Genomic DNA, 21,646 nt, shown 5'->3' with positions numbered 1-21,646 from the left:
AATAGAGATGAAAAAAAATAAAGTGTAACTCGCTGCTGCCAACTGATATAATCAAGGCTCGCTCGAGCGAAGGAGTGGTCGCTCGACCGACCAAACACAAAGAAGCCTCGCTCGAGCCAACAATACGAAGCTTCAGGTCTGCAACCCAGAAGCACGCTCGAGCAAAAAAAAAGCTCGCTCGAGCGAAGGAAAGCTCGCTCGAGCCAAGAAACACAACCTTCAGGTCGAAAAGAGACGCAGACGCACGCTTGAGCGCAAGACTTCTCGCTTGAGCCACCAGACACAAAACTCAACTCTCGCTCGAGTGAAGGAACCCTGGCTCGAGCGAAGGAACTAAAACAAAGAGCTCGCTCGAGCAACAAAAGCCTCGCTCGAGCGAAGACACCAAAATCTGGGTAGCAACCATTTGTCTCAAACACACCCAACCTGTTACAAACCTGCCTAACACATCCTAAAACTCAAATACAAGGAATTAAAGGACGGAAACAAGATATGAACAATAACCAACACCACGGAACCTAAGTCCGGAATACAACAACCAAAGGAGGGAAAATCGGGATCGCTATACGTTTGACTTTTTTTTTTAAAGTTCGTGATTATATGCAGAATTCTAAAAATGAAGCACGAGTTATGCTCCTTAATTTGCTTTAACATTTCCTTAAAATGAAAATATATACACAGCACCATAGTTCCATCCACAACATCCACTTGTACTTGCTTGTAAAAGAAATCAACTACACCTGAAACCTCCCATCACCGACCACTAATTTTTCACACCATCATCCATCATCCTCACAAGACAATGATCTCAGCAATTAAATGAATACACCATAGCCTTACCTAAAAGAAACAATAGCATACGTGAATATATATAAAGTACTTACTTGCTCATTCCTTCAATCTCCTTCGGAAGCAACCCCTCTCTCTCTCTCTCTCTCTCTTTTTCTCCTCACGGCTATTGCTATATTGGTGGTGAACAAATAAGAGAGTAGGGTTTGTATTTATTTTATTTTATACTAGTGGTGGGCACACATAGGTCAAATAAATAGGTAAATATACAAAATATATATATAAGTTATATGCAACTCAAATGGTAAGAGTCTTATTTATAATCATTGTGGTCAAGAGTTCAAGTCACACCCTCTATTCTATTTTTTTTTAATAATAAATCTTACCTCTAAATTAAAGACTTTCACCATAAATTTATTTTAGGTTTAAAATTAATTAAAAGACCCTCATACTATTTAATTTGCATTTTAGGATTCACAAGCAAAATATTTGAGATTGTAAAATGATTATTTCTTAATTATTTATTTGATTTTTCTATTCGGGTTCTTACACACTCCATGGTCGACAGCCTGAAGTGGTGGCCGACAGGTCACCAAGAGGTCCAGACACCAAGTTTTGATCCAAAACAAGGCATAGAAAGAACAAGGTTTAGAGGCTCAAAAACAGGGCATTTCGTCGAGGACTTCGGACGCTCAAAACGAACACAAACAAGCACAATCATCGAGTGTACAAGCGATGATGTCTAAGTCTTCAGGACGGTCAAAAATGGGGTGCCTACAATACTTACCTCCATTTTCTCCAAACGTAAAATGATATTAAGATGATAATAGAAATAAAATACAATTAAGGATTGATGTAAAATATAAAATATAATTAAAAGTTAATTTAAAATATAAAATAAATAAAAATTAAGGATTGATTTAAAATATAACTAAATTAAAATTAGATTAAAAAGAGGAATTATAATAAATAATTAAGAATTTATGATTAATTAAATTAATATTAAATTATGTGCATGTGAGATGAAAAAAAAAAAAAGAGAAAATGGATGGGGTTTGAGGGTATTATAGCCATTTTACAATTATAGTTAAGGAAGTTAACAATTGTACTTTGGTCCAAAATCATATAGACACTTTCTAACAATATTTGAATTATAAAGGAATAAAGTGCTCATGGCTTAAACCACAAATGAGTAAAATGAATTTTTTTCTTAAAATATTTAAAACAATTATTCAAAAGTTTTTTTTTATTCATATAAATATCCATTTGTAGTAGAGGAGTCAAAACCCCAATTTTGATTTTAAATTTTAACTTAAGGATTAAAAATGTAAGCCATAAGATAAGGTAAAGAAATCAATGTAAACTATAAATATAAAGTGCTATCTAAACCAGAGAAGAAAAAAAGAAAATATAGTTGTGGCAAAGAAAAAAAAAACTTTAAAAGAAAATTAACACCATAAAAATTCAAACATAAATGGGATTCAAACATATAACTATCGAAATACAATCATCTTGATTTTTTATATGAATATTTTTATCAATGAGTACTAAAAAGTAAACGATTTGAATCACAGAGATTTTATAACGATCCTAGTTTTACCCCGACCTTTATTGTGTTTCGGACTCGGGTTCCGTGATTGTATATTGTTGTCTATGTCTTGTTCATCCCTTTAATTCTTTGAATTTGAGTTTTGGGACTTGTTGGGCGAGTTTGGAGCAGGTTGGTTGTCTTTTGGTACAAATGGTTGTTGCCCAGATTTTGACTTCTTCGCTCGAGCGAAGCTTCTTGCACTCGAGCGAGCCTTGTGTAATCTTGTAACGCCCTCAAAATAATACATATAAACTCAACATTCATGACATCTATAGACATAAGGGAATAAAATATATTTCCATTCATCAGAGTTTTAAGTACAAAAGTATTACATGTTGACAACAAAAGTAAATGCCCTAAGGGCTTACAACTTTCCAAGTCAACACTTGGGTTCAACAAAAGGAGAGTTCTAACTCTTTACACAAAATAAACCCTTGGCTTGATATACATGTAATATAAAAGGATAATCACAAAAAGATCATTCAGCCTCTAAGCCTCCCAAGCTACATCCTTGGAGGTGGCATATCACCTGTACCTGAAAATGATGTCCCATAAAGGGTGAGCCAAGGCCCAGTAGAGATATACTAAGCCAAATATGAGAAATAACTAAAACGTTAGCATTTGATAAATGGTTAACCCTTGTAAAACCAATTTACAACGTTCCCAGTTCCATGACAAATACATTCGTGTTTCATTCCACATTCCTTTACTTGTCCTATTCAAATTCATAAACATGGCTCATTATCTAGCCAAACAATTTCCATGAGACTACAACTCAAATTAAAAAACTTCCGTTATCCACGTTATACAATCGTAATTTAGATTTCGGGACTTTCACCCTGGACACTCCGGCCAACTTAGTTATCAATGGAGTCCATCCCCTATTTCCTCCCAAACAGGTTTGAGAGTACATCCCCTATCTCCTCTCAAACCATGGAGTTCATCCCCTATCTCCTCCCATACAAGATACATATGCAATGTATTTCAACGCTTATCATATACAATGATCAATCTAGACACATATTCAATGTGACAATTCAACTATCATATTCAATGACATAACACATTTTATTAGTTTCAGTTTTCTCTAATCAACATACAATGTCTACAACAATCAAGACTATCCTCCATCGATAGCCCAAAGCAGTTATTTCTAAATAGATAATAAATGCGTCAAACAGATAAAATGCCAACATTTTCATAGGTGGGTGATTTATTTATCCAACTCCACCATTCAACCTCATAATTTCCCAATTTCATATTTCCAACTCAATTTCGTATTTTCCCAAATTAATTATTCAAATTAATTATTCAACATAATTAGGGCATTTTCCCCCTTTTTCAAATATCAACCCTAAGGTTCAAATTCATCATATTGACAACAATAATTCCATTTTCCAAGTCTCACATACACATAGAGTTTAATAATTGAAAAACCCCCTTTTTATAACCTTAAGACAAACCCTAACTTTCCCAAAATTCCCAAACAACACCATCTATCCGAAATACTCAACATTTATGTCAAAACTCATAGAGAGGAGTAGGTTATCTCTACCTCAAGAGAAGAGACTCAAAGGAGATGAAGGTGAAAACCCAAAATGCTCCAAACACTAACTTTCTCGGATTGAAATGTAGCTCACACCAAGCTTCACACTTTTTACAAAGGGACTAGGGTAGAAGACCACTAGAACTAGATGGATTTGTAGATAGAAGGTATGCAGAGAGAGAGGGAGAAGCCTTTCTAGGGTTTGAGTAAAAGGGGTGAAGGAAAAAATGAAGAAGAAGCTGCTGCTGCGAACTGATATATTCAAGCCTCGCTTGAGCGAAGGAGTGGTCGCTCGAGCGACCAGACACAAAGAAATCTCGCTCGAGCGCAGAGAGTCTTGCTCGAGCCAACAATACGAAGCTTCAGGTCTGCAACCCAGAAGCATGCTCGAGCGAAGAAAAGCTCGCTCGAGCGAAGAAACCCAAAACATAGTCCTTGCTCGCTCGGGTGAAGGAAAGCTCGCTCGAGCCAAGAAATGCAACCTTTAGGTCCAAAACTGGACGCAGACGCAAGCTCGAGCGCAAGACTTCTCGCTCGAGCCAACAGACACACCGCTTAACTCTCGCTCGAGCGAAGGAATCCTGGCTCGAGCGAAGGAACTAAAACACAGAGCTCGCTCGAGCGAAGTCACCAAAATCTGGGCAGCAACCATTTGTTTCAAAACACACCCAACCTGTTACAAACCTGCCCAACACATCCCAAAACTCAAATACAAAGAATTAAAGGATGGAAATACAACATATACAACAACAGACATCCACGGAACCTAGTCCGGACTACAACAACCAATGAAGGAAAAATTGGGATCGCTATAAATCTGTTCTTCGCCCGAGCGAGGCTTTCTACGCTCGAGCGAGCCCTGTGAAAACATTTCTTCGCTCGAACGAGGCTTCTTGCGCTCGAGCGTGCGTCTGCATTGGGTGGCAGACCTAAAGCTTCTCATTCTACACTCGAGCGACGCTTTTTGCGCTCGAGCGAGGCGACCTTTGTGTGTCTGGTCACTCGAGCGAGAACTCCTTCGCTCGAGCGAGCCTGTGTATATCAGATCGAGAATGAAACATTTCATAACACTTTTTGCAACCTACTCTCTCTCTAAAGCTCTCCAAACGTAGGTTTTTCATATTCTCTCTCTAAAAACCATCTTCTTTCTTTGATTTCTCCAAATCCATTGGGATCTGACCATAGTTCCTTCGTCAAAGTTGTGTAACTTCTCGAGGGCTTCGTTGTGTGAGGTGGAGATCGAGTTTCGACACCATAAATTTTGGGGTTTCATCTCAATCTTTCTTCAAACTTGAGGTAGGGAATTTCTACACTCTAATATGGTTTTTAGCTTAGTTATTTGCTATTGTGGATAGATAATGAGATTTGGTTGTGGTTTGGACAAATCTAGGATTTGGGTGTGAAATGAAAAGAGGGGTTTTGATAAATATGAGGTAAATAAGTTTGCGGCTTGAATATATAATCATGTTGTGCCAAAATAGTTGATTTTGGTGTTTGGGTTGATACTTGGAAAGAGGGAGATTTTGCCCTAGTTTTGATTAAATTATTATTTTGTATAAATAATTGGGAATTTGCATTGAAAATGTGAAATTGAAAGATTATGGGTATAGTTGGTGGTATTGGATAAGTAATATCTCACCTATGTAAGTTTTGAATAAACTATTTATCTTGAGATTGAATATCTGTTTAGAGATAAATGTATTGGGCTATCGGTGGAGGATTGCTATAATTGTTGTAGAAATTGCATGAGGATTAGGCGATTTAATGCTAATCAAATGTTGGTTGTCATTGCATATGACTATAGTTATAAATATATTGCATATGTATATTTGTTTGGGAGGAGAAAGGGGATGGACTCCATTTTAAACAAGTTGGCCAAAGTGTCCTGGGTGAAAGACCCGAAATTTCACATATAAATGGGTGCCGATTCCTTCGGACGAAATATCCGTAAAATGGCAGATATGAAGTGTTTATGTGTGTTTTGCATAATTGGAAACCATTGAGTTGTAGTCTCATTTTGGTTGTTGAAAGATAATGAAATTAACTCATGAATTGAGTAGTATATATATGAACTTGAAATAAGTTGAAGGAAAATGGAAATGAGATTGGTCTTGGTGGCATATGGATATGCAGGCTTTGTGGATGCTTCCATATCGGTATTGTTTATATGCGTGGTATTTATCCCTTTGCTAAATCTCATATATTGTGCTAGATTATCTCTATTGGGCTGTTGGCTCACCCTATACGGGAATATCATTTTTCAGGTGCAGGTGAGATATTTCCTCCAAGGCAATAGCATGGATGAACTTTCGAGAAACAAGAGCTTCTTATTTATGTCTTCTGTGTGTATGATTGTTATTTGTAAAGCCAAGGGCTTAAGATGTAATGAGCGAGACTCAATTTGTGTAACCAAACAATGACTTGGAAAGATGTAAGCCTACATGGCATTTAACTAGTTGTTAAATAGTGAACTCTGATGTATGAAAGTATGTTGTTTCTTATATTTATTCCGCATATGGGTTATCTTTATTGTATTATTTTAGGGGCGTTACAGATTTGGCTCACAATGGGCCCAGTAAGCCCAAAATACTCTCTCAAATTAAATCCCCAGCATGAAAGAAACCAAACACATTAAAAAAAATTCTAAACGCAGCCTTATAGTTATGTATTTATTAATTTTAGTTATTTTACCTTATAATACTATTACCAATACTTATTTTGAGAAATATTATGTTACACAACACCCCTATCTCTTAAAATGGATAGTAATTGTGAATTTAAATTTAAATTTAAGCATTTCATTCTATAAAATAAAAAAAATAAAAAAAAATGATTTGTTTATGTATTCATCGATGAAACTGATTTTTTGCATAGACGGTCTTCATTATGAATCTAGAATGGAGCCTAAAAAATAAAGTATTAGGAAGGATAGAGAATAATAGTATGGAGGGAAACCATACCCATTACATTCACTACCCTTGAGGTTTAGAAAAAATACAATGTCACACTTTTAACATAATTAAATTAAATATAATTAGCCTAACATTTTTTACATAATTATATTAATCTTCCTTTCTGTATGGTTTAAGCAATCAAAAGTAATGTCAATAGTAGGTAGATAATGAAATAAACAAAGATAATATGATAAAATTATTTTTTTTATTCATACAATTATCGAATTATTGATGATAACAAATTATTGGTGATGAGATGATAAAAAAATAGCCTAAGTATTATGTAAGTTAAAATTTTAAAAGATATTAGTATAATTATATCGAAAATATCCGATTAACTGTACATTTTTTGAACTTTTAATTTATCCATAAAAAAAAATATAATATAAAAAGGTGGCTGAGTAATAATGATAAAACTAATGTATGATGATGTATGATGTACAATGAGACCATCGCATATGGAATGATGATTCCACAGGTATTCATGCTTTATATATAGGGATGGATGCTCTCTCAAATTCAGTGAGAGCGTCCAATCCTCATATGGGTTTAATATTAGTGTCGTCAATGTCATGGACTCTGTTTCAGTTCATGCATGTTGTTGTTGTTGTTCTCATGGAGTGTTCGTGTTTGGGTGCTTCAGGCTCTAGTACTCATCTTCATCATGTTCATGTAGCCAAGAATAAGATAGATCAGCTAGCCTTGCTCGCATTCAAGGCTGAAATAACCCGTGATCCCTTTGGGGCTCTAAACTCATGGAATGAATCCATCCACTTGTGTCAATGGGCTGGTATAACATGTGGCCGACAACACCAGAGGGTGACAAAGTTGATACTGGATCATAAAAAATTAACAGGCTCAATTTCTCCTCACATTGGAAATCTGAGCTTTCTTAGGATACTATTGTTGCGTAACAATAGCTTCACTCATCAAACCCCCCCTCAACTTGGCCATCTACGGAGACTGCAAATATTGACACTACTCAATAATTCTATTGGTGGTGAAATTCCGGCCAATATATTTGCTTGCTCTAACCTTGTTGCCCTTGAGCTTTCTGGCAATAGTCTGGCTGGGAAAATTCCTGTGGAGCTTGGTTCTCTATCTAAGCTCGAGCAGTTGTACATTGGAAGAAACAATCTAATAGGTGGCCTTCCTTATACTTTTGGGAATCTGTCATCCCTTATTGGATTCTATGCAAGTTCCAATAATATCAATGGGAGTATACCTAAAGCCCTGGGCCAATTGACAAACTTAAACCTTCTTGCATTGGTGGATAACAAGTTGGTTGGTACTATTCCTTCCTCAATCTTTAATCTCTCTGCCATCACAACTTTTGATATATCAATGAACCAAGTTCAAGGGAGACTTCCCGTAGATCATGGAATTTCTTTTCCAACTCTTCAATGGTTTTCAGTTGGAATGAACTTGTTTACTGGATCCATTCCTATTTCAATATCAAATGTCTCGACGAGGAAACAAAAGCAAATCAAATGATGGAACTAGAAAAGTGATCCTGGAAGATTAGAGTAGCCTACCCATTAGTAGAAACTAAATATGGAGAAGTGTGAAGTCAAAGCTAAAACTAAAAGAAAGTAGTTCGTGCACGAGAAATGCAAAGGAATCTTGGAAGAACTGGCACTTCAGCAAGAATTGACCCTCACTCTATGCCAAGGTAATTGCAAACCAGAAATCTAATAATAAACCAACCTGTCTACCCTTAACTTGGGAACAAATAAATTTATTGGAAGAGTGCCTCCTTTGGGAATGATGCACAATCTTTGGTGGTTAAACTTTGAAGACAATCATCTTGGAACAAGGGAAGCTAGTGACTTGAATTTTCTTAGCTCATTGCCCAATGCCACCAATTTGAACTTTTTGGGGCTGAACTCCAACAACTTTGGAGGGGTGTTGCCAGAATCAATTGGCAATTTGTCCACTAATCTTGGTATCCTTTTTTTGGATAACAATAAAATAGATGGGAGAATCCCAACCGAGATGGCGAATTTGGTCAATTTGCAGTATTTGGACATGTCAGACAATCATTTCATCGGTAACATTCTTGCTAATATTGGGAAGCTACAAAAGCTACAAATTTTGGATCTCTCAGGTAATAAATTCTATGGGAAAATTCCATTGTCTTTGAAAAATTCGACTTCACTAGAGTATCTTTATTCAGAAGTAAATAATTTGCATGGCAACATTCCTCCAAATCTGGGAAAATGCCCCCTTGGGTACCTGGCTCTTGATGGAAACAATCTTAGTGGTACCATACCCAAACAAGTTCTAACTCTCTTATCATTATTGAACTTGGACCTACATGATAACCATTTGGTTGGGTCCATACAACTAGAAATTGGGAATTTAATCAATCTTGAACAATTAGATGTTTCTAGGAACATGTTGTCTAGAAAAATTCCAAGCACTCTTGCTAATTGTGTAAAATTGAGAATTCTATACATACAGAGCAATAATTTCTGGGGAACTCTTCCTTCATCTTTAAGTTTTCGGAGAGGTATTAAGGAAATAGATCTTTCTCACAATAATTTCTATGGAAAAATCCCAAACTACTTAGGGGGCTTTGTCTTCTTACAAAAATTAGATCTATCATTCAATGATTTTGAGGGTGCGGTACCAGAAATAAGCATATTTAAAAATGCAACGGCTATTTCTATTAGGAGAAACAACAAGTTTTGTGGTGGTATACCTAAACTACATTTGCACAGTTGCAATACCAAGGGATTCAATAGGAAAAGATTCACACTCATCTTGAAAATAATAATCCCCACGTCGTTTGGGCTTCTGGGACTAGTAGTAGTGTTGTGTTTACTATGTCTTTGTTGCTTTAGAAAGACAACAAAAGTACCCTCTTTGAGATTTTTGGGGAAGTCATATGTGAAATTGTCCTACCAAAGTCTACTCAAGGCAACTGATGGGTTCTCTCTAGCCAACATGATAGGCATGGGTAGTTTTGGTTCAGTCTACAAAGGAATTCTTGCTCATGGTGAAAAAGTTGTTGCAGTGAAGGTACTAAACCTTCAATTCCGTGGAGCTTCCAAGAGTTTCGTTGCTGAGTGTGAGGCCATGAGGCGCATCAGACATCGAAATCTTGTCAGGGTTTTCACAGCATGTTCAAGTGTTGACTATAATGGTAATGATTTGAAAGCTCTGGTTTATGAGTTCATGGTCAATGGTAGCCTAGAGGATTGGTTACATGCAAATGAAAATGAAGATGAGATGCATGTCAAATCAAGAAATTTAAACCTCCTACAAAGGTTAAATATTGTCGTTGATGTTGCTTCTGCACTTGATTATGTTCACCATCATTGCTGGGAACCAATAGTTCACTGTGATTTGAAGCCGAGCAATGTTCTTCTAAATGATGAAATTGTAACGCCCTCAAAATAATACATAAAAACCCAACATTCTTGACTTGCTTAGACGTAAGAGAATAAAGCATAATTTCATTCATCAAAGTATTCATTACAAAAGTATTACATATTGACATCATAAGTAAATGCCCTATGAGCTTACAACTTTCCAAGTCAACACTTGGGATCAACAAAAGAGAGTTCTAACTCTTACATCTAATAAGCCTTTGGCTTGATATACATGTAATACAAAATAAAACAACAGAAAGAGTCATCCTGCCTCTAAGCCTCCCAAACTACGTCCTTGGAGGTGGCATATCACCTGAACCTCAAAAGGATGTCCCATATAGGGTGAGCCAACGCCTAGTAGAGATATGCTAAACATGATATGAGCAATAACTAAAACATTAGCATTTGATAAATGTTTAACTCATATAAACCGACATACAGCACAATCCAAATCCATGACAAGTATGTCCATGATCCTTTCCAATATCAACAATTTAAATGAGATTATAACTCATAATAAAACACTTCCATGCTTCACAATTCACATGAGATAACAACTCATATTAGAACACTTCATACTTCATAAATGATACACAAATTTGCTGTATCCATGGAGTCCATCCCCTATCTCCTCCCAAATAAAATCCGGTTTAGGAGTCCATCCCCTATCTCCTCCCATACAATACAATGTATATAAACAATTATCATATACACGATCAATCAATACACAAATTCGATGTATTATTCCAACCATCATATTTAATGACATATTCAACTAATTAGTTTTAATTCACCTAATCATCATGCAGTGTCTACAACAATCAAGACTATCCTCCACCGATAGCCCAAAGCAATTATTTCTAAATAGATAATAAATGCATCAATAGATAAATTATCAACAATTTCAAAGGTGAGTGATTAATCAATCCAACTCCACTATTCATTCTCATAATTACTCAATTTCATTATTTCCAACTGTAGACACCCCATTTTTGACCGACCTTGAGACTCAGACGTCACCAGTTGAGCACTTGGTGATATTGCATAATGTGCTCGTTCAGAAGTTTCAGAGTCTTGGCTGCGAGCCCCGCCTCCGGATTTCCGAACCCTCTTTTGTGCCTTGTCTCGGTTTGCGAACCAGACTCGATTTTCTCTGTTTCTTTTCCCGAGGGGAGGGAGAGGTCCCGTAGACCATCTCTCAGTGGCCGTGGGCTACATTTTGTGGCCGCACGCCATTTTGCCCATTTCGGAGTCCGGTTTCCGGTTTTTCGGGACCGTTGGCCGTGTGCCTCGGTTCGAGACCGCTTAACCATCTCCATTTGCTCTAATTTTTGGCATACATCTTATTTTCTCCCTTTTGAGGGACACTGGGGTCTGAGAAACCCACATCGTGGTCGAACGCCACTTTCGGTGTTTAACGGGCAGTTTCCGGGGCCCCGAACTGCGTGTTTTGGCCCCCGAACATTCGTTTTGCATCGGTTTTCGTTCATTTTTGGCAGGTACCTCTGTTTTATCACTAGGAAGGCCGTAGAAGGGTGGGAGGCCAGCAATTGTTGCAGCAACCAGTTATACATCCTCCGACGCCCTCCGGCGCCCGTTTTTCGCACTTCCGGGCTAATGTTGAACACCTTGGGCCTATTTTCTCGAACTTTGAACCACATATTTGTGATGTACACACATGGGAGGACCCTAAAAAGTGGTGGCCGGCCATTAATTCAATTTGACCCTTTTGAACCCCTCCTTCTGGGCTAATGTTGAACACCTTGGAGCCATTTTCTTCAAACCCAAACCACATATTTGTGTTGTACACACTTGGGAGGATCCTAATATCATATGGCCGGCCATTAATTCCTTTTGACCCTTTTGAACCCCTCCTAAAATTGGCTTGTTCTCTCTCCTGTTTTAGAATTTCCAAATTCGAACCACGGGGTTGTGAAGAGGAGACCTGGGAGGCCACTAAAAAGTGGTGGCCGGCCATTAATTCAACTTGACCCTTTTGACCCCTAGCTGGCCGGCTAGGGGGGGTGGCCGGCCGGCCACCTGCAGAAAAAGTTTATGGCCGGCCATGTTCCTCATGATTGGTACTTTACAGCTGTGCAGCTGTTTCCCCTAGAAAATATCCCAATTCGGGGGATATTTTGTGGGGGAAAGCTTACCTCCTTTTTGCCCCACCTTTACACCCTCTTTTTGTCCATATAACCAGCTGGTGGCATCACATTTGAGGGTTGGAAAAATTGTTCTTCAAGCCTTAAGATCCATCTCTCCCTCCATCCTTCTCATTTTCCTAAAAAACCCTAAGTCCCTAATCACCATTTCTTCTACACCACCAAGCTCTACCATCACCACTTCATTTCCAGCAGCAAGGAGGGCTTCTCAAAGGCTAAAGGAGCTGCAAATTGGTCCAAGAAGCAACAAAAGACTTGTCTCCAAAGGTGAGTTGCCATTTTCTCTTTTTTGAGCTTTTCTTTGCAATATTTCTTAGCCTCTCCTTCTTATACATTTGAGCTCCGACCAAAACTTAAAGTGACCCTCTTTTGAGCTCATATTCACTTTTCATTAAGGGCTCAACCCTGTTTGAGCCCTCCATGATGCACTTGCTTCATTAATCCTCTTATATGTCATAATCTTGCATGCTATTTTTGGCCCATGATTAATCTGTTTTTGAGCATGATGTAATCTGTGAATGTGCTTATTTTGGGCCCTTCTTCAATATTGTTGAAGGGCCCCTCACCATTTGGTGCCTCCATATGTCACTTGTAGTTATATCCCTTATTTGGCCCCATTTTTTGTATAAATTGGTAGCCCCCTTTGCTTCTGTTTTTGGCTTTTTCACAGAACTGAAAGTGGCCTTATTTTGGCCTATACTTCATGTTTCATCAACACTTTTTTTCTGTTTGGTGATTATTTTGTATACTTCATGTTATAGCACCTTTTGAGCCTCAATCTTGTGCCTTTTTTTTAGCATGTGTGTATATTGATTCGAGGCTTTCCATATACTGTAAACATTCATATTTTTGGTCCCTCTTCAATGTTGTAGAAGGAAATTTTTCAGTTTGGATTTTGCTTATATCACTTGCTTCATTACCCCTCTCTTGGCCCCTGTTCTTGCATGCTATTTTTGCCATACCTATGCTTGCTCTTTGGCCATGTTTATAACTGTGAAAGTGCCTTTTTTGGGACTGTCTAGCTTCTGTGTTTGCATTGCATGTCCATATTGTGCATGTTTGGCATAGCTATAGGCCATTTCGGGTGCCTAAATTCGCATTTCGGGACAATTCCATGCATTTCATGTCATTTCGCCTCATTTCGGGACTGTTTTCCCCCATATTTTACTGCTGAAATTCCATTAGAATGATTGCCATCATTTCCATGTCATTACATCGCATTTTTGCATCGCCTCGGTTTGCGTGCCCGTGTGCACGCATTTCGAGGCACTCCATTTTTATCCGCCGGCATCCTGTGTGAGTGTGGCTGAGGCTCACTCATGTTGGTATAAGCCCATATCATGTTTTCATGTCATTACATCGCATTCTTGCATCGCCTCGGTTTGCGTGCCCGTGTGCACGCATTTCGAGGCACTCCATTTTTATCCGCCGGCATCCTGTGTGAGTGTGGCTGAGGCTCACTCATGTTGGTATAAGCCCATATCACGTTTCCATGTCATTTGCCATTGCCTCGGTTCGCGTGCCCGTGTGCACGCATTTCGAGGCACTTCATTTTCATCAACCGGCTTCTTATGTGAGTATGGCTGAGGCTCTCTCATGTTAGTATAAGTCCATGTTACCTTTTTCATGCCATTTAGTCACTTGCATTGCATATATCGTCGCCTCGATTTGCGTGCCCGTGTGCACGCATTTCGAGGCATTTCATTTTCATTGCATTGCGTACGTCATCGCCTCGGTTTGCGTGCCCGTGTGCGCGCATTTCAAGGCGTCTCATTTTCGTAGCATTCTGCATTTTCTCGGTTTGCGTGCCTGTGTGCACGCATTTCGAGGCATCTCATTTTCATTGCATTGCGTACGCCATCGCCTCGGTTTGCGTGCCCATGTGCGCGCATTTCAAGGCGTCTCATTTTCATTGCATTCATGCATTTTCTCGATTTGCGTGCCCGTGTGCACGCATTTCGAGGCATCTCGGTTTGCATGCCCGTGTGCACGTATTTCGAGGCATTTCACTTCCATAGCATTGTGTATGCTAGGTTGTATCTTAGATTGCATTCATGCATTTTCTCGGTTTGCATGCCCGTGTGCACGCATTTCGAGGCATATCATTTCCATAGCATTGTGTATGTTAGGATTGTATATTAGTTGCATTTCATGTATATCATGCATATTGCATCATGTCCGGAATAGGAGTTAGTCCGGGCACGGAAAACGAGGTACATTTCGTACTCGGAGTGACGGAATGTGTCTCAATTCCCCAGTCACCGACACTCCGGATTATCCATGATGGAGTTAGGTTTTAGCTGTAGTTTCATGTGCATTCATCCTATATTGAGTTGTGCATTTCGACTCCTCGGCCATCATGCCTCGGTATACGTGATTGGTGGCACGAGGATCGAGACATGCATATATCTGTGCAAATACATTGCTATGCCCCTTTCCTGCTCTCTGTTGCAGCAAAACGAAGAACCAGCAACCTTTTGGGGCTTGGCACGCATTTCAAGAACAGGTGTAAACAGAGGCTAATTGGGGCATTCCGGTGGATTTCCGCGCAAGACAATCCGGACATGCATCATCCATCAGAAGCAAGGCAGTCCCTGGCTTGCATGCCAGTTTTACCGCTTTCTTAGTTAATTCATTAATTAATTAAGATTTTGTAATATTTTGGACTGTAATATTCTTTTATTCGGGATTGTAATATTGGGACTGTATATTTATTCGGACCCTCTGCGCGAGGGCACAACTGTAATAAGTGTGCGTGAGTGTGATGTATGTCTTCCAACCCCACGTCTTTCTCCCTTTTATTTATCCGCTTATGATGGTTAGATTAGGGCATATTTAAATTAGCATACAGTATGACAACATGTTTGCATTCATTCATCTGTATTGCATGCACCGGACTCGGCGCATCATACTAACTGCATTGTGCTTTCAATTTCAAAGTTGAATACATGATAGTTGTAACATTCCATATGCCATCTTAGAATAGCCGAGCCTGCTATAGTTGCATTTTGCATGTGTTGCATTAGGCATTTTTGTATACTTAGGATTCATGCATGATTTCTAATGTAGTTTCTGTTTTTGGCTTGGAGTACTCGGTAAGCTTTATGCTTTAGCATCCTTGCATGCGTGTGAGTGCTGCCATGAATAGCATACTTACCATGAGGCTGTGTGCTTATCTGATATACCTGCCTGAATGCCTGTGGGTGAAGGTTGGGTTATCTGAATTGGAATAAATCATCAAATGTTTCAAGCCTACCTGCGGGTAGCAAACCATTTTCAAAAACAAGCATGAAATGTTTTGTTCCAATTCAGGCGACTCGGTCTATATTTATATGCTGTGTGCATCACATAGTAACCTAGGCTAATAACCGGAATAAGAACTCACAATGTTTTCAAAAATAGATATCATGGTTAGTAGAGGCCGGTCTATGACCGGGCGAGCGGGGGTGCTCACGAAGTGACCTTCCCCAATCGTACCCAAGTTCCCGAGCCGAGGCAACTTTGGTGATGACGAACACGTGGCCTTTTGGCACCGAGTCAGGGTTTCCTAAATTTCCCAAAATAAAATATTTAGGTGGCGACTCTGTATCTGGCAAAGCAGTCCATGTTTGGCACTACTTTTTTTAAAAATCAGTTTCTCAAAACGATTTGCCGGATTTGGACTCTTTGGTTCAGATTAAGAACCGTGATATTTAAGAGTCTGAGCTGTAGTGACCCCAAAATGAACAGAACGGGACTTAACCCTCCCGGGGCGTTCGGGGACGTCTACACCAACTCAGATTCATATTTCCATAACTTTCCAAAATTTATTATATAAATTAATAAATTTATCAAAAATTAGGGCTTTTCTCCCCTCTTTTCCAATATTGACCTAAAGGCTCAAATATCATTACTAGTCATCAATACCATCATTTTAAGACCCAAAATACACATGAATGAGTCATAATAACAAAACCCCTCTTTTACATCTTGAAACCCTAACACCCAAAATTACTCAACTTCAACATTAAATCAAAATGACCAAAAGTTTATGTCAAAGATCATAAAAATGAGTAGTTATCCCTACCTCAAATGGAGAGACCAAATGGAGAAGATGAAGGATTTCGAAGGTGCTCCAAACCCAATAATTTTCGGATCAAAAATGAAGAGCAAGCCAAACCCCACACTTTATATAAAGGGACCAAGGTAGAAGATCACGTGATCTAGATGATTTTATAGAGAAGTTGTAGTCTAGAGTGAGAAGCTCTCAAGTTATTCATTCAATGAACTCCATTAAATAGATTAATGTATCTCATACATTCATGATACATAATGCATCTTCTATATTAATGAATTCATTAAATAGATTAATGTATCTTACATATTCATAATAGATACATAATACATCTCTAAGATTCATTCATAATAAATCCATCACATTCAATGTATTAGCATTAGTCTTCTATACATTGTATATATAGGTGCATTCATCAATAATTAGTCACTTTCTAATTGATGTACATGTATCTTACTTAATGAGATGAATCTAGTATGAAATAAGCTTTGAAAAGTTAGAGAGAGAAATTGGCCCAAAAAAGCGATCCAAAAATCTATTTTTCGAACTGATATACAAACAGGTCTGCTCGAGCATCAAAAGCCCCGCTCGAGCGTAAAGCCCAAAATCTGGACATCAACCCTTGGTTTCCAAACACAACCAACCTATTTCAAACCTGCCCAACACGACCCAAGACTCATATACAAAGAGTAAAGGACGGAAACGGGAATAAGACAACAACACATCCACGAAACCGAGTCCGGAATACAATTAAATAATGAAGGGAAAACCGGGATCGCTATAGAAATGATTGGACATGTAGGCGATTTTGGGTTAGTTAGATTCCTTCCAGAAGGCACCTATAATTCTTCTGCAACTCAATAAAGTTCCATTGGCTTAAGAGGGTCTGTTGGTTATGCTGCTCCAAGTAAATGTATCTCTTAGGCCCTTTTCTGATATTCTTTTTCACCTTCAATTTCCAACATACTTTAGAGTCTGATTTGCATATCCATCAAGTACGCCCCTTCGATCAATGAAGTAAAGCAGATGGTTCTTTGGTTTTATTTCTTGCAACATCATTTTCCCTTCAAATGCATGAAAATCAATGTTTGGCAAATACGTTCCACTGTGTTATTTAAAAGTAAATTATTTTTTTTTCTTTTCTGTTGCACATAATTTAGTCTGAAAAATATGAAACCCAAAGGAATGCAGGTTTTTAATTTCATTAGTTTCTTGCTTATAATATACAACCCAATATACAACTCATTTTTTAGAGGATTTTCCATACGTCTTCTATCTTGTTGTCTGCAAATCATAATCCATATAATTGTATTTACGTTTATTTTTGCCTTCAATGGAGATGTAACAATATTGAGAAATCCTAGTATTTTTCTTGGCTCAAATTGTGAAAGCATAACAAGGTACAATATCTAACTTTTGTTCATCTCCTATGTGTGTAGTCATAGGATAACATAAAGAGGAGATTAGAAAATCCTCTTTTTCTAATTTCAATCCTCCTATCTATTTCTTTTACGTTAATAAGTTTGATGAATATAAACCTAATTGGATAAAGTTAAGCTGTCACCCTGTAGCGATCCCAGTTTTGCCACTTCGTTGAGTATGTTGGGGATTGAGCCACCCAGTCAGCTCACGGGGGTCCAAGGGACAGCGCCCCTTGGCGGGTCCAATGGCAGCGCCCTGGCAGGGATCGAGCTGCTTGTCCGCAAAATGCATTAGAAGTTGCTTATCCACTCGAGCAGAGAATGTTTGGTTTTAGAAGTTTGACATGTCTGCAAAAGTACTGGGAAAGTGTATTTGACGCTCGAGCGGGGCTTTCCATGCTCGAGCGGACCATGTTATATCAGTTCGTGAATCTGATATTTCAAATCACTTTTGTATATCTCTCTCTAAAAACCCTTTCCTCTCCCTTCTCTCTACATTTCCCTACACCAAATAGGATCAAAACCTTGATTTCTCAAGATCCATTTAATTGTTTTTAATCTGAGTATATATTTATCTTTGTCAGCAGTTGGAATGGAATTCCTTCCATTTGCTCATTCTAACAAATAATTAATGATTACTTGTGGAAAATGGGGAATGAGTTCAGACCATTTTATGCCACTAAGTTACCAGGTTCATCATAGATATGATTAAGGAGTAAAAAATATATAATAGTGTTTTTAACCATTGATACCTCAAGAGCCATTGTTTATGGACTTATGGCAACCTGTTGCCATCTTTTTTTATCTTTGGATTATAATGAGATAAGGCATCCAATCTAACTAAAATTTATTGACTGATGTCAACTTATACGTACTATTTATATAGAATTCTTTAACAAAATGATATAGTAGTGACAATTTCTTGTATAAATAAATGTTATTTTAATAGGGATTTTTAATTTAAAAAGATAAGTCACACTACAATCCTGTCATTTTAAATACAAATTTCGTAAATTTTTCATGTTTGTATACAAATTGTGTAAACTTCTAGAAAAATCCCAAATTAAGTGGGTTGGGTGGGATGACCATGAATGGGCTATGGGATATGACTCAAGACATTTAGGTCTTTTATTGGATATGAGATCATCTATCATTTTGTGTCTCATATTTTTTAATTGAAAAATGCCTCATACACCCACTGGGGGTCGACCCCCAGTGAGGTGGCACTCCATTATTGGCCAAAAAAAAAATTGTTTTTTTTTTTTTTTAAGTTTCAACCAGTGGGGCCGCGACACCTCACTGGGGGTGCGACCCCCACTGGGGGTATGCAGCACTGCTGTTTTTAATTATTGATGTCATGATGTAGTAATATCAGATAAGTGTGAAATAGAAGATGGAAAAAGAGGAGACAGGAGATATGTACTCTGTTAATTGTGGAGAATAAAGTTTGAGAATAACAAATAAGATGGTAAAACATTGGGCAAGAGAGGTAGTTGTTGTACTCACGAGGCATATTAGTTTGTTGTGCAGTCTTGTGCAGGTTTTTCTCCAGATTATTTTCATAATAATATTCTAAATAATTGTTTCACTAATTGATATGAAAAAAAACAGAGTGAGATTAAATGTTTCTGTCCTTCTACTTATTAGTTTGATTCAACTATCCAATAAAACTGAGAAAGTTAACAGTTTTTTCTAATTTTAAAACTGAGAATATTATTAGTTTTTTTTATTTTTGAAGTTTTTTTTATTTTTTTTTCCAGTTTTGCACATCAATGTTCCATTATCATACTTCTTTATAGACACAAAATTTTCAGTTTTACACAAAACAATATATATATATATATATTTTTTTTTTAATTTCAATTTGAAAGTTAATGTTTTAAAATTTTGAAAATCAAAATAAATGTCAAATCATCATATTATCTTAATAGATAATCATAAATGATAAACAATCATTGTTTGAAGGGTAATTCCGACTATTAAAAATTTAATGGGACTTGAAGGTCCAAAAAATCTTAGTTAGAACTTAATGGAGTATAAGTTCATAAATTAGGACTTGTGTGTAAATGCCCTAAAAAAAAATTAAACTGCAAGTAGAGGGGGAACTAAGATGATTGTGCAAGTAGAGATTAAATTTAAATTTACCTTTCAACCAAAAAGAAGAAGAAGATAGTTTGCGAGTAAATTTAAATTAATTTTTTAAATACACTCAGGGGTCTAATTGATATTTTTTTGAATAGTTCAAAGGGTAAAGTGAAGTTTCAAATTAAATTTCGGTGTCATATTAGCAACTTTCATTTGATTATACACAGTAGCTAACCGAGAGAGTGAAATTAATATAAAATCAAATAGTTTAAGTATAAAATTATTATTAAAAAAAATGAATTAAATTAATTTTTAAATGATAGTTTGGGGAGTAAAATGAAATTTCATTTGATTTTAAATTTAATAAAAAAGTTTAAAGTTTTTTTTGGATTATGGATTTGGATAAGAATTTGAAAAGTAAAAGAAAGAAGATTTAGATTGTGGGGTGGAGACTGAATCGGGAGTGTGAGTTCTAGAATGAATTTAAACTATAGATTGATGGCAGGTGCGTGATCTTGATCATGATCATGACTTTTTTTTCTACAGGACTGACTGACTTCATTGTTGAGTTCTTGAATAAATGCAGTGAGAGATGGGATTGATCGAGAAACCTCTAAGCCTAATAGAAAAAATAAATTTATAAATAAATAAATAAAAGAAGAAGAAGAAGAAGTGATTTAGAACATTGAAGACAACACTATTTCCCCAGATGAGTTTAATATTAGTTTCAACAATGTCTTGGACTCTGTTTCAGTTCATGCATGTTGTTTTTGTTCTCATGGTGTGTTTGGATGGTTCAGGCTCTACTACTCGTCGTGTTCATGTAGCCGGGAATGAGACGGATCGGCTAGCATTGCTCGCATTCAAGGCTCAAATAACCGGTGATCTATTTGGAGCTCTGAATTTGTGGAATGAATTTGTCCACTTCTGTCAATGGGCTGGCGTAACATGTGGCCGTCACCACAAGAGGGTGACTGAATATTGACAGGCTCCATTTCGCCTCATGTTGGAAATCAGACCTTCCTTAGGGAACTGTGGTTGCGTACCAATAGCTTCACTCATCAAATCCCCCCTGAACTTGGCCATCTACGAGTACTGCGAATATTGAAACTAGGCAATAATTCAATCACTGGTGAAATTCCCGCCAATATATCTGCTTGCTCTAACCTTGTTGCTCATGAATGTTATCGCAATAGGATGGCTGGAAAAATTCCTGTGGAGCTTGGTTCTCTGTCTATCCTCAAGCGACTGTTTATTGACTTCAATAAGCTAATAGGAGGCAAGATATTGTGCCTGTTGTTTCCCATCATACTTTAAACAGTAAAGTTTGTCATTCTCTAAACTTGTTTTCTACAAAGAATTATTTATAGAAGGTACATTACTATTTGTTTATATGATTCTGACCAAGCATCTTTACAATTGTATTTACTTTGTATTATACATGAATTATAGAGTATGGTACGGGAAATGAGGTGACGACATTGGAGATGATTATAGGAAAGAGACCTACTGATAACATGTTTAATAATCTGAGTCTCCATAACTTTGTTAAGATGGCATTACCTGAACAAGTAACAAGCATTGTTGATCCAACACTATTTCAACGAAGAGAAATTTGGGAGGCAAGCTCAAGCACCAACAATACTCGGAATCAGAGCTCTGCT

At 37.4% G+C, this 21,646-nt stretch overlaps 2 protein-coding genes across 2 annotated transcripts; both read left to right on the top strand.

The window, feature by feature from the left end:
* The first annotated feature begins 7,381 nt into the window (after positions 1-7,381).
* LOC145798116 (uncharacterized) lies at positions 7,382-8,374 on the top strand. The gene has a single exon (XM_082885592.1). It carries the CDS (start codon positions 7,382-7,384, stop codon positions 8,372-8,374), a length of 993 nt encoding a protein of 330 aa, XP_082741718.1.
* A 273-nt stretch (positions 8,375-8,647) lies between these two features.
* LOC114282040 (uncharacterized) lies at positions 8,648-10,285 on the top strand. The gene has a single exon (XM_082885591.1). It carries the CDS (start codon positions 8,648-8,650, stop codon positions 10,283-10,285), a length of 1,638 nt encoding a protein of 545 aa, XP_082741717.1.
* Positions 10,286-21,646: the final 11,361 nt, after the last annotated feature.

Source organism: Camellia sinensis, chromosome 8 (assembly GCF_055761805.1).
Source record: "Camellia sinensis isolate YWXY chromosome 8, ASM5576180v1, whole genome shotgun sequence".
NCBI classification, from domain to species: Eukaryota; Viridiplantae; Streptophyta; class Magnoliopsida; order Ericales; family Theaceae; genus Camellia; species Camellia sinensis.
Note: the sequence above shows the minus strand (reverse complement) of the source record. Positions and strands in the feature narration are given on the sequence as shown.

Bases quoted from the DNA above. Each gene is read 5' to 3' on its own strand.
- LOC145798116 (XM_082885592.1), top strand. From the start codon at position 7,382: ATGGATGCTCTCTCAAATTCAGTGAGAGCGTCCAATCCTCATATGGGT.
- LOC114282040 (XM_082885591.1), top strand. From the start codon at position 8,648: ATGCACAATCTTTGGTGGTTAAACTTTGAAGACAATCATCTTGGAACA.